Here is a 15,051-nt window from a genome sequence, read left to right as displayed (position 1 = left end):
CCCATAAATGGCGACCGTGTTAGTTCGCGACGAAAAAGGAAAACCGTACAATTTCGAGTGATACTTGTGTGGATCATTATATTCTACTTTTAAAATATCTTTCTAACCATATATGCATTTTATAACAAACTGTTACAAACGCTTTTTATAAACCAACTCGTCCGATCCAAGGCAACGAGTTCCTTTAAAGGTATAATGCATACTATACAGGAATAAAGGCAAACAATTTTTTTTTTTTTCATAAATTTGTAAAATTCCAGTCTGAAAGTTTTAGAGCTTACTGTATTGGGTCATCTGGGAAACAACCAACAAGAGTGGCCAGACAAAAGAATCAGCTCCTTTAGCGTGATGTTCATGACTGCCACGGTGACAACATTTAATGTGTTTTGAAAAGAAGCTGTATTTATAATCTGACACAGTGCTGTTTCTGAATGTACTGGAATGAACTTGTTTTTATCAAAAACGCGATCTCAAATCAAATACCATGACATTTGCATGGACTCCCAGGGAGGTTGAAAAGAATGTTATGGAGGAGTGAGTCAGTGAGCTACATGTACTGCCTTAATTACTGTTATAGAGCTACTATAAACTGGGGTAGCCAGGTTGTTTTCCCCCAAATTTACTATTAAGCAAGGGAGACAACATTGTTTTTAAAGTTGAATAGTGGTTTTCAAAACAAGTGAATAAATAAATCAATTGCAGGTTTAGTAGGAGAAAGCCTAAAAAGGCTTCAGGCCTGACGTCTTTTTTTTTTAAACATTTGAGTGAGAAATTACCTGTTTCTCAAAAACTATGTTACTTCAGAGGGAGCCACTTCCCACAATGTTTTAAATTATTAACAGCTCTCCATTGCTCATTACCAAGTTATTATGCTTACAAATATTTTTAGTTTTCATCAATAGTGCTATTAATTCAAATGACATATAACCACGATTTCCTTTTTTCTTTTATAGCGCTGCTAACTGTAAGCACACGAGAAGGCATGTTAACCTTCCGGTGCTTACATGGCTAGCTACATTTTTTAACCTGTGACATACGCTTAAATGCTTAAAAGCAAATTTGTCTGCTACAGTTACAGGTGTAGCTCTACGTTCTTTCCCCCAGGCATGCCTGGTGGTCTAGAGGTTTAGACCCTGCTCATCAATGAGGGTGGTTCTGGGTTCATACCCCTATTGACCCCTTGCCTGAATGTCACACGCGGCGACTGTGACACATGCTCAACATTTTGGTGGTCAATAATAGCTTTACTTGTAAACCCTGCGTCACCTAAAATGCGCACTTCACTGAATAATGCACAGTGATATTGACCACCAAAATGGCGCATTCAAGATTTTTCTGACATCAGGTGAATCGGGTCAATAGTTTGTCTCGCAAAACAGCTTTTCAAACAACATAAACCAAATGCCTAACTCTATTTCTCAGTTGCAATACATGTGGCAACATTTTTTAAAAGGTAATCGTAACTTAAGAAAACCCACCAACATTACTTGCATTTTGTCCACTCAAATTTTCAAAATTAAACTGATTAATGGGTGACTTGTACAGTAATCTTGCTTATAACACTTATAACACAATTTCTCCACTGTATCGAGTTGATTTTTTTTAAATCTTATTTTTACAATTTCTGACTTTCATTAACTTTTGTAGATGCAACAGAAAATGGAAGACAAGAAAATACACCAAAACACAATTCATAAAGAAAGTGTTGGCGAAATATCCTTTAGGAACGCCTAAAGGGAAATATTAAGCGGTCTTATCTGAAAAAAAGAAGACGATTAAAATGATTTTAAAAAAACAATAGTAATAAATAGTTTGTTACCTGTGTTGGTTAAGGAAAGGTTGACAGAAACCGCTAGGCGTCTTTAAAATGTCAACCAGACAGAGAAGCTGACCGACACAGCCAAAGCCTCCACGCTCACGATGAATGTGTGCTGTGACAGTTTGTGGTACGGTTAGTTGTCTTTCAGCAATTTGCATAAAAAGGGTTTTGAGATTTGATCAAAACGACACAGAGCAGAGTGATTTGTCAATGCCAAGTCTAATTTAAATATTGCAGTGACCAACTGGAAGTGAATGTGCCTACGGAATACACATCATATAGGCATACAGGGGAAAAAATGATATTAAATTTACCTTCCATGTATTTCTGAATGTGTATGTTTGTGAATTTGAATGATCCATGGGTAATAGCAACACAGGTATAAATGTCTTTTGAATGACGTTTGGAGGGCTCGAATAACAACTTACAAAAAAGTCCAACAGTTCTACTAAAAATCATTCAAAAATTTACCCAGTCAGTTTCCCTTGTGGTTATATTGATATCTAAAACAAAAAGTGGCACCCCTGGTGATCCCCTGGCTCCCGCTTTTCAGGTTGTATCGTAATTAGGGTATGATCCCTAGCTTTAAGGCAATAAACCGTTGTATGGCTTCTGACTGGCACCCCGGAACAAAGATATTGACAAAATAGAGAGACCGCCAATATAGGGCTAGATAGCTAAAATGGTAGAGCACAGGCACATTAATCCGGAGGTCGTTGATTTTAATCCCACTGTAGTCAATTCTTTGGTCAACCCCAAAAATCAAGAATATTATTATTAATTTTTGTTTTTACCCTTACACCGATGTGTGTAATCACTGCAGTGCACTGTATACTCAGTACCTTCTTGAGTCCTGTGCAAAAATGTCACAGGCATATTACTCGGGTGGATTTCGAACCAATGACATTTGCAATTCTAGAGTAGTGTCTTACCAACTAGACTACCGAGATTGCCCGGTAGCTAGAGGCAGTTTGAATCATACGTTTGGCAGCGGGAACCACAACGAAATAATAGTTGTAAATTTGCATCTGGGTAAAAAGAATATTAATTTATTTTTAACCCATACAAATGAGTCACCCGTTTCAGATTACATGTGCTTTAAGCCTGGTTCATACTTCCTACGAATGCGAATGCGATACGAATGTTGACGTCACAAATTCGCCACAACAAATTCGCAGAAGTTCAACTCTGCCCAACTCACTTGCGAATATCGCTGTGAAAGGAGGGTTGTGACGTCAAATTCATGTCAAATTTGCTTCGCATTCGCATGAAGTATGAACCGGGCTTTATTCTATTCTTTAGTCTGTCAAGGGATTTTGTTTTAAGATTGACATTTTTTTGACAATCTTTTGGAGGCAGAAGGGACCTGACATAAACTCATATTGCTTGAGTTAAGAGGACTGAAGCGGTGGGGATCACACCTTTAGAATGTTAAAGCCATTATACACTTTCGGTACAGAAACAACAATTAAAGTTCACAGATTTACAAATAATTTACAGGGTTTACAAAAGGTAATGTTGAAAGACTTATATTAAAATATTATTCCATGAAATGCTTTACTTTTTGAGAAAACATTAAAACAATATCAATTCTCGTTAGCGAGAATTACGGATTTATTTTAAAAACATGTCATGACACGGCAAAACGTGGGGAAACAAGGGTGGGTTTTCCGTTGTTTTCTCCTGACTCCGACGTCTGATTGAGCCTAAATTTTCACAGGTTTGTTATTTTATATAGAAGCTGTGATACACGAAGTGTGGGCCTTGGACAACACTATTTACCGAAAGTGTCCAATGGCTTTAAGGCAGTAGGGATCCTTAATAAACTCAAATCAGTTGAGTTTTAAGGAGTGAGGCAGTAGGGATCCTAAATAAACTCAAATCAGTTGAGTTTTAAGGATTGAGGCAGTTGGGATCCTAAATAAACTCATATAAGTTGAGTTTTAAGGATTGAGGCAGTTGGGATCCAACATAAACTCATATAAGTTTTTTGCTGATTGTTCAGAGGGCAACAAAATCATAAATCAGACTTAAGCACAAAGAATATCCAGCCTGTTGATAACAAACCCTGTTCTTATTAAGTCTTCTTATGGTTTATATTTTAAAGGCAGTGGACACTATTGGTAATTACTCAAAATAATTATTTGCATAAAACCTTTCTTGATTACGAGTAATGGGGAAAGGTAGATGGTACAAAACATTGTGAGAAACGGCTCCCTTTGAAGTGCCATGGTTTTCGAGAAAAAAGTAATTTTCCACGAATTTGATTTTGAGACCTCAGGTTTAGAACTTGAGGTCTCGAAATCAACCATCTAACCGCACACAACTTCGTGTGACAAAGGTATTTTTTTCTTTCATTATTATCTCGCAAGTTTGATGACCGATTGAGCTCAAATTTTCACAGGTTTGTTATTTATGCTTATGTTGAGATACACCAACTGTGAAGGCTAGTCTTTGACAATTACCAATAGTGTCCACTGCTATTAAGGGTATTATGCTGGTCAGTGACCGATCCTTGAAGATGGAAGGATTGTTCCATTTTATGGACAGAAAAAGGGGTGTCAATAACAATCATTTTCTTAAAAATGGAGAAGACTTATGTCAGCTGTCACTCGGGCGTGGCATAAATCAATCAGTCAATTAATCAAAATATTTATATAGCGCAATATTCCAAGGATCATTGCTCATGGCCCTGTAGAGTAAGCTCTCGTACACAGGTGAAATTTGACGTCTTATAAATGAGTATAGGATGCTTTTAACAGGGAAATATACACTGCTCATGGTCTTCTTTCTAAGGTTGTTTATGTTTGTTTGTTTTTTACTACTAATATACGTATTTGACACACCCCCAAAAAGAAGAAGTTAATAACCAAATTCTTTGTGCACATCATCATCATCATCATCATCATCATCATCAGCCCACGGAAAAGCCTCTCCCAAACTGTGCCAAGAATTTTTGTTCTTTGCAGTCAGCATATCTAAGAGAGAGTATGTGGGCTTGTGCCCCCCTCCCCAAAGTGCCCAACCCCCCCCCCCCCCACACCCACGAAAAACATCCTAATATGTATAGTGTCCTCAAAATAAGTAAATCAAACCTTTGCTGCGCGAAAAAAGGGTTCTGTACTTCTGTGTACGGCTTTGCCAGGTTATTGATCCCACACTGCCCACTATCTCTTGTCTTTCATTTGTGTACATATACACATTACATGTAAAAGCAGCCAGGCTTTTTCGCCCCAAAATTATCAGTTTCAGGGGGTTCCCATGGCTATTGAGTTTTTGCGATGCTGATAGTGTCGCCAGAAATGATAACCCTCATTTGACTTGGGAGTGCCATGTGAGATTCCAAGCTTTTTTTCAGATAACAAAAAAAGGAGAAGAAATCTTTAGGTTTCATAATATCCGATGCGGATCTGGCTAAGGCTTTGGCTATAAGTATCAAGAAGCTCAAGAAGCAGAAGCCAGACCCTTCAAAAGATCCAGAGTCAGAAGTCATTCAAAGTTCTTTTTTTAAAAGAAGTTTAGGGCTCAGAGCTAGGTTAATTTTCATCGCGCTGCTTACCACTTAATTTCTCACTCAAATAATAAAAAACTTCTGGCCTGAAGCCTTTTACTAGGCATATCTGAAAGCACACAAAGTTGTGCAATAAGGGTGTTTTCTCTTGCATTATTCTCTTGCAACTCCGATGAGCAATTGATTCAAAATGTTCACAGGTTTGTTATTTTATGCATGCTGGGATACACCGAGTGGGAATACTGGTCTTTGACAATGACAAGAGGAGTCCAGTGCCTTTAAGGGGTCATACACAGAGGCTAACTCCTGGGAAATTTATGGTCAGATATGTTATCAACAGTGAGTCAATCGGTTTCGGTTCCTTAGCTGTCAGATCATTGGGAAAAATAAGGTTCTGTTGCTTGTCATATCTTATCTACACAAAGATAGTCAGTGGTTGCTGTCTAAAAATATACTTTTACAATCTTTCCAAAGAGAATCTAGAAAGAACATTCTTGCAGGTGTGGAATTTTACCTTTGAAAGGGTCGAAGGCCATGAAGTTATTGGTCAAAGGTCATGAAGTTATTCTGGCAATCCGAAGTTGTTTAGAGCGACCAAAACTGTCCGCTGTAAACCAGTTAAGAAAATTTTGGTGGGTAAGCATTCCAAAATTAAAGTGTGGACCCAATAACAAAGGAGGTCCACCATACATGTAAGGCAGGGATTTGAAACAATATGTGGACTTGCACACATCCACACAAGAATTTAACCAGTGTTTAACACATTTTAGAACTTTGTGTTTAGAACAAAGATATGTCCACAAAGTAACTGCAACTATAGCTCCCTGCTGCAACAAAGAGCTTTGTGGCTTACACAAGTCATCCAACCAAATGGTTACTGTAAAAGTTCATGAATTTAAGCTCTAAATACAGAGGAGAATGGCTCACAAAGAAAAGCAATCGAAAATTGGAAAAATGACTCATGGTTTAACACCATTTTTGAAATAGGACTTGACTGAGAGTGATGGTGTGTGTTTTGAAATTTTGACATAGACCCAGATTTCTCAACCAATCATGCCAATCTAGAGAACAGGGTTGGTTTCAACCAGGGCCCAATTTCATAAAGCTGCTAAGCAAAAAAATTTGCTTAGCATGACATTTCTTTCTTGATAAAAACAGGATTACCAACCAACTTTCCATTTGTTGCTTATTGCTTGTAACTGGTATTTAGCTGTTGTTTGCTCATCTTGAAAATCATGTGAAAATTTGGTTGGTAATCCTGTTTTTATCAAGGCCAAAATTTCATGCTAAGCAAATTTGTGTGTTTAGCAGCTCTATGAAATTGGGCCCTGGTTTGGGCACTTTACATGGGTCAACATCGTGTTAAAATGTTGCAGTGTGAAAAGGTCAGTCCAGATTACATAGGACATAGGTGAGATGTGACTTTCAAAGACAGATATTTTCAGTGACGTGCTTATTAATTTTCTGTTAGCAGAACACGCCTATTATACAGCGTTCTCTCATAACAGTGATCTGCTGGCCAAATGGCCAGTTAAAACACACTGAGGACCAGTCAAAATCTACTCCTAGTGGTCCGGCTGGCTAGTTCCGTTTTGAAGCATGGACTAGGGAAAAAGCTGATAGACTAATGTAACAAGCGAACTGGTCCTGTAGGCCAGTCACTAAAGGGCAAACCCTGGTTATCAATCAAAGTGTTTTGGCAAACCTTGTCAAGTCTTGTTTCACTATATTTTCCTTTTCTTCCAATCTGAGCATTTTAATTGTGTATTACTTTATGTAGAGGGCGCAATATAAAATGTTAATGCATTTTCAGCTGTTCCGACACAGTACATCTGAGCACAATTGCTTGTGCTCTTCAGGCGTTACACATAAATTAAACATGTGGACTCAGGGATGTTGATTTTCTTTGCTAGTACAATAGGTTTGTCCAGCCATACACTGTATGTCCAGATGATGCACCATATCATGGCCAACTGCTAAAAGCCCGAACTGTGGCCTTAATGATAGCATCACAAGCCTCCATCATCAGACTAATGACCTGGCACTGGCAGTTAACTAGCTAATTACAGCATCATTAGCAAATCAGTGAAACCTTTGAAATGTCATCTGGTGTTGCATAATGGTATATCCCTAATGCACTAGTATGAGCATAACCAGGAGCCAGCACAGGAAACCACAGATACATGGTAAAACTATAAAGACTCAGACTTGACCCCAAGGACTTGTGACTCGCGATTCACGTAGTTTCACCACCAAAACTTATTTTGTTAAGAAATAAAAACAATTCTGATCATCATACACATGAAGGAATCCATAAAAATTTGCAGTCCTTTTTGCAGCGAGTCCACTCTAACTTTCAACCTCTAAAGAAATCTTCATTGGTGAACCGCTCTCAAGTTAATGATTCTTAACTTAAAAAGATAAAATATTATTTATAGTTTTACCCTTACATCGATGAAGGTAAGCACTGTACATTTTGAACATGTACTCAGTACTTTGCCGAGTTCTGTAAAAACAATCACTTCTATTACTAAAAACTCATGACTCGACACAGGTGACTTGACTGCAACTCTGGTTCATGCTCATTTGTTCAACCTTGAACTATAGGATTTATAAACCAGTTCCCCGTAAACACAAATTTAACGCAGCCATCCACTACTATCTGGTTAGGGTTTTGATACCTTTTATAGATCTATCAAGCTTTGCTCTGGCTAAATCTTTATGCATGTAACAGAAAATTTGAGTGCAACCTTATGGGAGACACTGACCTACACCGATCAAGAGAGGGAGCTATGCAGGGTTGTTGCAAGACCAGTTTTGGTGGTGGGCAATAATTCATGTGTTTAATCCATAAGGGGGAGCATATCTACAATTTATGCATGTTTAATTGAGGAGCCATTATTTCTGAAGCGAAAGCTTCAGGTAGGCATAAAGTCAGGTTTTGCAAATGTTATGGGGCCATGCAATGGCTTTTTGACTGTGGTCTTTCTATATGACATTTTATACTGCTTTTAAAAACATACGCTGTGTCTCACCAGAGAGGGCGTCCTTGGCTTGGGCGTCCTCTGGCTTAGGCCTTCTCCCTCTTTTAAAAATCATGTCTTGTTGAGTGTAAATAAAGCTCTAGAGCAAGAGACAGAAAGGCCAGTGTTTGTATTCTTGTGTCATTTAAAACTGTGTGCATCGCAACCCCTGGTCAATGCTACACTATTTTCGAACAATTTTCCCTTCAATACTAAACAGATTGAAAACCAGTCCCACCAATTTGTTGTTACAATTAATTGACTTTAAAATAAGTTGAAAACCCTACATTTAATTAAAAAAATGTATTATTCTGTAAACAAAAAACAAGTTCAATTCTCTATGTTAGGGTATCAAAAGAAAAATAACCTCAGTAAACAATTCAAACAAGATAAAGTCAATGTGAAAGGTACACGGTAGCTCATTAATTCATTATATAATAAAAAAGGGTAAAAAAGGCATTTGTGGGAAAGAGGAAAAGGCCCTGTATGCCCCCCTATTCCTTTCCACAGTGCCTTTCGGCAGTTCAGCAAAATCAGACAGGCCAGAAGGGAAAATTGCGATAAGGTCTAATGGGCATACTCCTACAAGTACAAGTCCTAGAAATATGAGGTTCGTTCGGCTATCGTCTCGTTCATGGAGTCAGTCAGTGCTGTAAGTCTGTTGATGTATTTGTTTGTTGTAGTGTCTGTCCACAGGTACAGGAACAAAAGCCCTTGCTTTTCACCCTACTGCTATTTATTACTTACTCCAAATGTCCACTTGCCACATCCAGCTGGAACTTATTCTGTGAGGAGTTTGTTGCAGTATTCGACAGATACAGTTACTAAGTCTTAGAACCAGTAACTAGGGCGCTGTATACTTTTTTTGACTTTTTTTTTAATTTACATTATTTGTGATATGACAGATAATGTCAAAATCCGAAATGACAGATAATGTCCCAGGGCCCAGTTTATACTCAACTGGGTCTAGATAAGGTTTGCCTTATTTATAATATATTTATTACCGTGTACCTCAATCCTGGTTATATTAAATTGTAGCAACATTAAAATAAATGTATTATCTTTCTATTTACCTGTCCCCATCCTGCTCGGCTTCCAATCTTGACTCGCTTTCCATACACTGCACAGTGGCACTAGCAGTAGCAGTCTGAGGCTGACCATACTTTGATAATTTTGCCTGAGAAATGTCTTCTAAGTCGTCCTCAGTCTCACGTTTCATGATTGTTGATGAAGAGCAACACAGACACAAACACTTAGTTTTAGCTACCGCACACTAAACATAGCAGAAAACTTTTGTTTCTTTAAAACAGCTGCATTGTTGATGCCTCTTTTCTCCGTCTAGTCTAAAAATTGCTTGTATTTTGTTTATGTACGAAAAACACCAGGAAAACAATGACATAACACATGTGATATAATAGGTAATGGGGTTGGGAACCCAACATAGTCGGTTGTGGCGTAGTCTTGGTTAAAAACGCAAACACTACACACGTTGTGACTATCCATCATTGGACCGTATGTAAAACGCGATAGTTGAGTCAATTGAACAACAACGTCTTGCACTAAGACTACCTATGCTATGGCGTGAATAGGGCCAGGGTAACATCCAGGAGACCGAGTTGGGAAAATCCATCACATAAAACCACTCATCTTCACCAGAGGGCAAAATAAGCATTTTTTTTTCACATGTAATATTGGGAGGAGAAATTTACTGGAAAAAAAATCAAAACTTTTCGGATATATGACCTGAAGATTTTTGTTTAGATTGTGTAATATTTTTAAAATAGATCCGTATGAGAGTACTGTAAGAAAATTTTGTGACGACGTAAGCCTACACTGAAGATAAAAAAGAGATCAAAAAAACAACAGCAGTGTCAGGGTCCCAGGAGAGATAATTAAGGGAAAACTTAACAAGTGAACATGATTGTTAAGCGTCATGTTATAAACAAAAGTTGCAAAAATCCACCACATTATGCCTCGCAGTGTTAATAATTAATCACGTGTTTAATACTGCTCTATAGTCCATATTGTAGGCCTATGCCCCAAATTAAACGATTTTGCAAATTCGTTTATGTTTTATGTAGGCCTAGGTCTTTTTTGTACACAGAAATCATTGTCCTTGGCAATTGCGAAATTGTGGTTGCATTTCGTTTGTTTTTGAAGCAGAACTCTATCTGTCAAATTCGTTCAGAGAGAAAAATATGCATGGGAGGCAAAACGCGCAGCTATGTTACACGCGTCACGATCGTCTGCCATTTTGGAAAAATTTGCACCATGCAGTTCCGAAATGTGTGCAGTGGGTCAATAAAGCAAAGTGATCAAGTGCAATCAAAGGAAGCGGAAAATAATCCCGATAGTGATTGAAAACGTCCCATAAGCCAGATCAGCAGAAAGTAGATGTAGAGGTAATTCAAGCCAACCTTATATGCATGTGCCCATTTTAATTAGGTGGATTCTGAGCTAATTAGTGGTTGGGGCAGCATAGGCATGGATATTGAAGATCGAAATCTGAAGATTCATTCTTTTTAATTAGGAAACTTTTCAAATGAAAATTATGTATGCCTAACGTTAAAAAGAGTGAAATCGCATAGTGGTGAGCGGGACAGTCTCAGTATATTTTTAGTCACTTAGTAGGTTGGAACATCTGACGTCACACTTTGAGGTTTGTGAATACGCCAGAGATCTGCCGTTGAGCCCACATCCATAATCACCTTTGCCTCGCACAATTGTGGTTCTGGGTATTCGCAGGTAAATCCGACGTAAACATACTCGTATACATAAAACCAATACTTGTCCTTACCCTCGCGGAAAGACAGGGAACCAGTCTAGCCTATGATGGCCCTTTTCAAATCCACGGCTTCGGCTCCAGCTTCGGCTCAGGCTAGCTTGACCCCGTGGTCATTAATTTGACAGTTTGCACGTGCTTTGCGTACGGATATGCTCGCAGAGCTTCAGACGAGAGGGGAGCCTGAAGCCGAACCAGAAGCCGTGGTTTCGAGAAGGGTCTATATATCACTGTATGCCTAATATTAATTACACTACATAAACTGCATTGACTCCTTGTTTCCCCAACCTCCTTTTTCTCAATCAGTGTACTCCACATCATCACCGTCAGTATCATCATACTCGTCTCGGTTTAGTAACCCATCTTCGTCTTGTTGCTCCGTATCGCTTTGGTACACTCCTCCTTCCTGCTCGTCATCATCCTCAGAGGTCCCGACTAACGGGAGGAACACATCAATGTAGAGTTTCCTCCGAACACTTCCTCCATCCTTACCGGAGACTTCGATGACGCGTCTTAATTTGGTCAACCCCTTTCTTCGAGAAGAACGAGTGGGTGACATCGAAGTTCCGGATGAGGCAGATGGTCGCCGTGATCCTGAAGATGAACAAGGGGTTCGTTTTCGTGCTCTGTGTTTCGTTGAGAGGGGTGTTTGGTGGCGTCGCTTTGCACCCACGGAGCGATGGTTGCCCCGAATGGGTTTTTCATCAATGGCTTTGGATGATAAACTTGGTTCTATGTTTGTTTCTGTTGCACTGGCAGAAGTCCCTAAATCTGGATTTGGCGACATCATCACTACCCCACTGCTGCACAGATTCCTCGCCAGATGACGCACTTTTACCTCCCGGACAATATTTAAGATGCCGGAGGTGAACTCATCTTTAGGCCAAAGAGGAGGCACGATGGGCGAGGCGTGGACGTGGGGTAAAAAGTCCAGAAAGGTTCTCCGCTCTGGTGCCGGTAGAGAAGGGGTAAACCGCCGCGATGCTAAGATGCTATTGGAGACACCAGTGGGGTGCTTACTCCAACGGTTATAGTAGTCCCGCCCGAAGAATTTGTTTTGGCAGATACCTCTGATGATGTCTTTCTCCCCTGGCGTAAGAGATACTCCTGAGGAGCGGTTCTGAAAAATTTGTCTCCCCTGTGGCCGGGTCTGAAAATGGGGTTTGGATGAGTGGTCTTTTCTGGCTGTCATCATTTTTTTGTGAAGAACTTTTTAAAGTTCTCACCCATGCCCCAGACACCAAAGAGCAATTCTGCGTCCGCTTTTTAGTTTCACACAGTCGATGAGATCAGAGGTTTTTCTGGAGTTGAGCTTTCACATCGGGTTGGGAAGTAACACAATATGGCACGTGTCACCAAGTAAAACATTCGAGCAATTTCATTCACCAAACTGTGGTTTCAAAGACAGCATGTTCCCGGGCAAAGCCGTCTAATTTTCACACAATTCCGTCCTTTGGGTTGCATTTCATGCAGAAGAAACAACAACTTAACAACATCCACCGCGAAAACCCCCCACCAAACTTGAACCTACCGACTGGTTTAGTGAAAACACTGTGCTGTCCATCAACATAGTACACGCAAGTATGAAGTGGATTTCTGTTTTCAAGTTGAAGTGATCCCGCCAAAAAATATCACTAATTTATTTCGACATTAAACTCTGGCGTTGACGATAGTCACACTTGAAAATGTAGGGTGTAAATTCAGAGTAGAACATTCTGTAATTATATACTTCAAGAGCTTCTCAAGTACTGCCACGAGCAAAGGCAAGACTAAGTAATAGCCCATCATAAACTCTATCACTATCGGGGGAGTGAGCAACTGCTGTATTCTCACGGGTACAAGGATACAGACAAGAGCAACTCTTCATATTAAATTTACCGTCTGTGATTTGCAGGAAAATGAGAACCCGGCAGTCATTACAGTGGTTAAGTAAAACACTTAGAATCCTCAACTCTACACAATTAATGCAACTAAAACCACTCGTAGGTTGTCTTGTGTAAATAGCAATCATTGAAATATTAAGATGCAAGCGTCTTTTTAGGTGTCATTTTTTTAGGTAGTAATTTTTTTCTTCTAAATTCAGACGAAAGTTGAAAGATTTGTATGCATGTGAAACCCAACACGGTGAGACCTCATGGGTTCAACTCAGTGACTGTGTTGATATCCGAGTACCCATACCACATATGACATAGTCGACATTGACACTTTAGAACATTCATGTATCGGTTTCAAGTTTTTTAATTAAAAAGAAACACATGATTCCTTTAGCCTACCTTTACTGCCATAAGGGCATGTCAGTAGGCCTACATGTACAATGATGTCACTTGAAATTGCCCTCCGGTAATGCAGTATACAGTTCAGTGAAGAAAACTTTATGTTACATGCACCAGCCATGTAAAACCAATTATGTATGGTACACCTGTACACGTGGTGCACTGTCTGTGGCATATGCGAAAGAACATAAAAACATTAAAGGGACACACCGGCCGAATTGGGCTATTTGGGCTACAAAATAGACTAAGATATGACTTCAACGGTCTTCCAGGAATGAAGAAGAACAGTCCTTAAAAAAAATCATCAAATTTAGCCGTTTTTGAGCATTTTAACACAAAAACGCAGGTCGCGTGATTGTTCTAACCAAAAAGTGGTACAAACAATCACGTGACCTTCCGGGCTAGTTTTACTTTCAGCTGTCTAAAAGTAACTTACTTAACCAGATTTAAATCTGTTTTTTTACAAAATTATTTACAAATAATTGACGAAAAAGATCATGTATTCAAATTATCGCTACAAAATGTAAATAATGGTGAAAAATGGAACGTAAGATTCACATTCAAAGAGTCCGTGTAACGGCAGCTTGTTATATGGCCGCTTTGGTTTTTTTAAATTATTTTTCGCTAAATACGTGACATTTTGATGATTTTTTTTACAGCAACCATCTATAAAAACATTATTTATGATTCTACACCCCTAAATTGCGTAAACGGTGAGCCGGTGTGTCCCTTAGAGCCAATAAAGGATGATCTCAATATTTCAACTATTACCTTTTTATGGCCAAATAGACATCGTAGATACCGGTGAATAACCATTTTACTCTCAAAATTTGCATTTAGTAACGAATAACTCGAGTCAAAAATGCACCCAGCCGCGCGGCTTTTTCAGCCGAGAGTCAAAAACGGCTTATCTATTATAACGGCCTCTTGACGCCAGTGACGATATTCCCCTAATTGGGTGTGAACACAGTTCTCCAGCTTTGGCAAATTGACGGCGCTATTTTCCACACCAAATAGCCGCCACTGACGTCACGATTCCTTTGTCGCGCAGGTTTGTTTGACCCTGCATTTTTCAGAAATTTTGCTAAAAGCGTTCTGTAGAAAAACCATTTTTACCATGTTTTAACATGAGGTAAGAGACTCGTTATGTTTTGTTTACGTTTCCTATGGACTCCAGCTATTAGAAAACTGTAATATCTATACATTTGAGATCATCCTTTATTGGCTGTTTAACAATAAGATAAACACCTTTGGAGATTAATCGTCCAGTAATACACTTTTTTACAAAATGAGGTGTCGGTTTGAACATGATTTTATTCTTTCCTGTGACTGAAAGTTATACCATTAATACTAATTTGAAGACATACTATTTAAACAAATATTATTGAGGTATTATAGTACATAGACGGAAAATATCTAAGAAACCAGTAAATGGAGTACTTTGATTTCTATTGAAAAATATGATTTGAATTGAAAATATACAGGCTCACTTTTAGATAATTTATTAAAGATTAGAAATAGTTTTGATTAAAAGTTTAAGGCACTACCACAAAGATTATCCTAATAATTACATAGTACATTCATAGCAGCGAGTTACAATTGGACCATTTCACTGTCCGTTCAAAAAACAAAACCATTTAGAT

The 15,051-nt window shown here is 38.8% G+C and overlaps 1 protein-coding gene across 2 annotated transcripts in view; it reads right to left on the bottom strand.

The window, feature by feature from the left end:
* LOC139939937 (cryptochrome-1-like) overlaps window positions 1-9,703 on the bottom strand; it is a 33,380-nt gene extending 23,677 nt beyond the window's left edge. Inside the window, exon 1 of one of the 2 annotated variants that reach the window (XM_071936104.1) lies at window positions 9,427-9,703. In XM_071936104.1, the coding sequence (XP_071792205.1) occupies window positions 9,427-9,572 (146 nt within the window). In that variant the 5' untranslated portion in view covers window positions 9,573-9,703. Of the gene's footprint in view, window positions 1-1,819; window positions 1,908-9,426 lie in introns of those variants that run through there. The other variant, XM_071936105.1, reaches the window with a different exon arrangement.
* Between the last annotated feature and the right edge of the window lie 5,348 nt (window positions 9,704-15,051).

Source organism: Asterias amurensis, chromosome 7, assembly GCF_032118995.1.
Source record: "Asterias amurensis chromosome 7, ASM3211899v1".
NCBI classification, from domain to species: Eukaryota; Metazoa; Echinodermata; class Asteroidea; order Forcipulatida; family Asteriidae; genus Asterias; species Asterias amurensis.
This window is presented reverse-complemented; position numbering and strand designations above follow the sequence as displayed.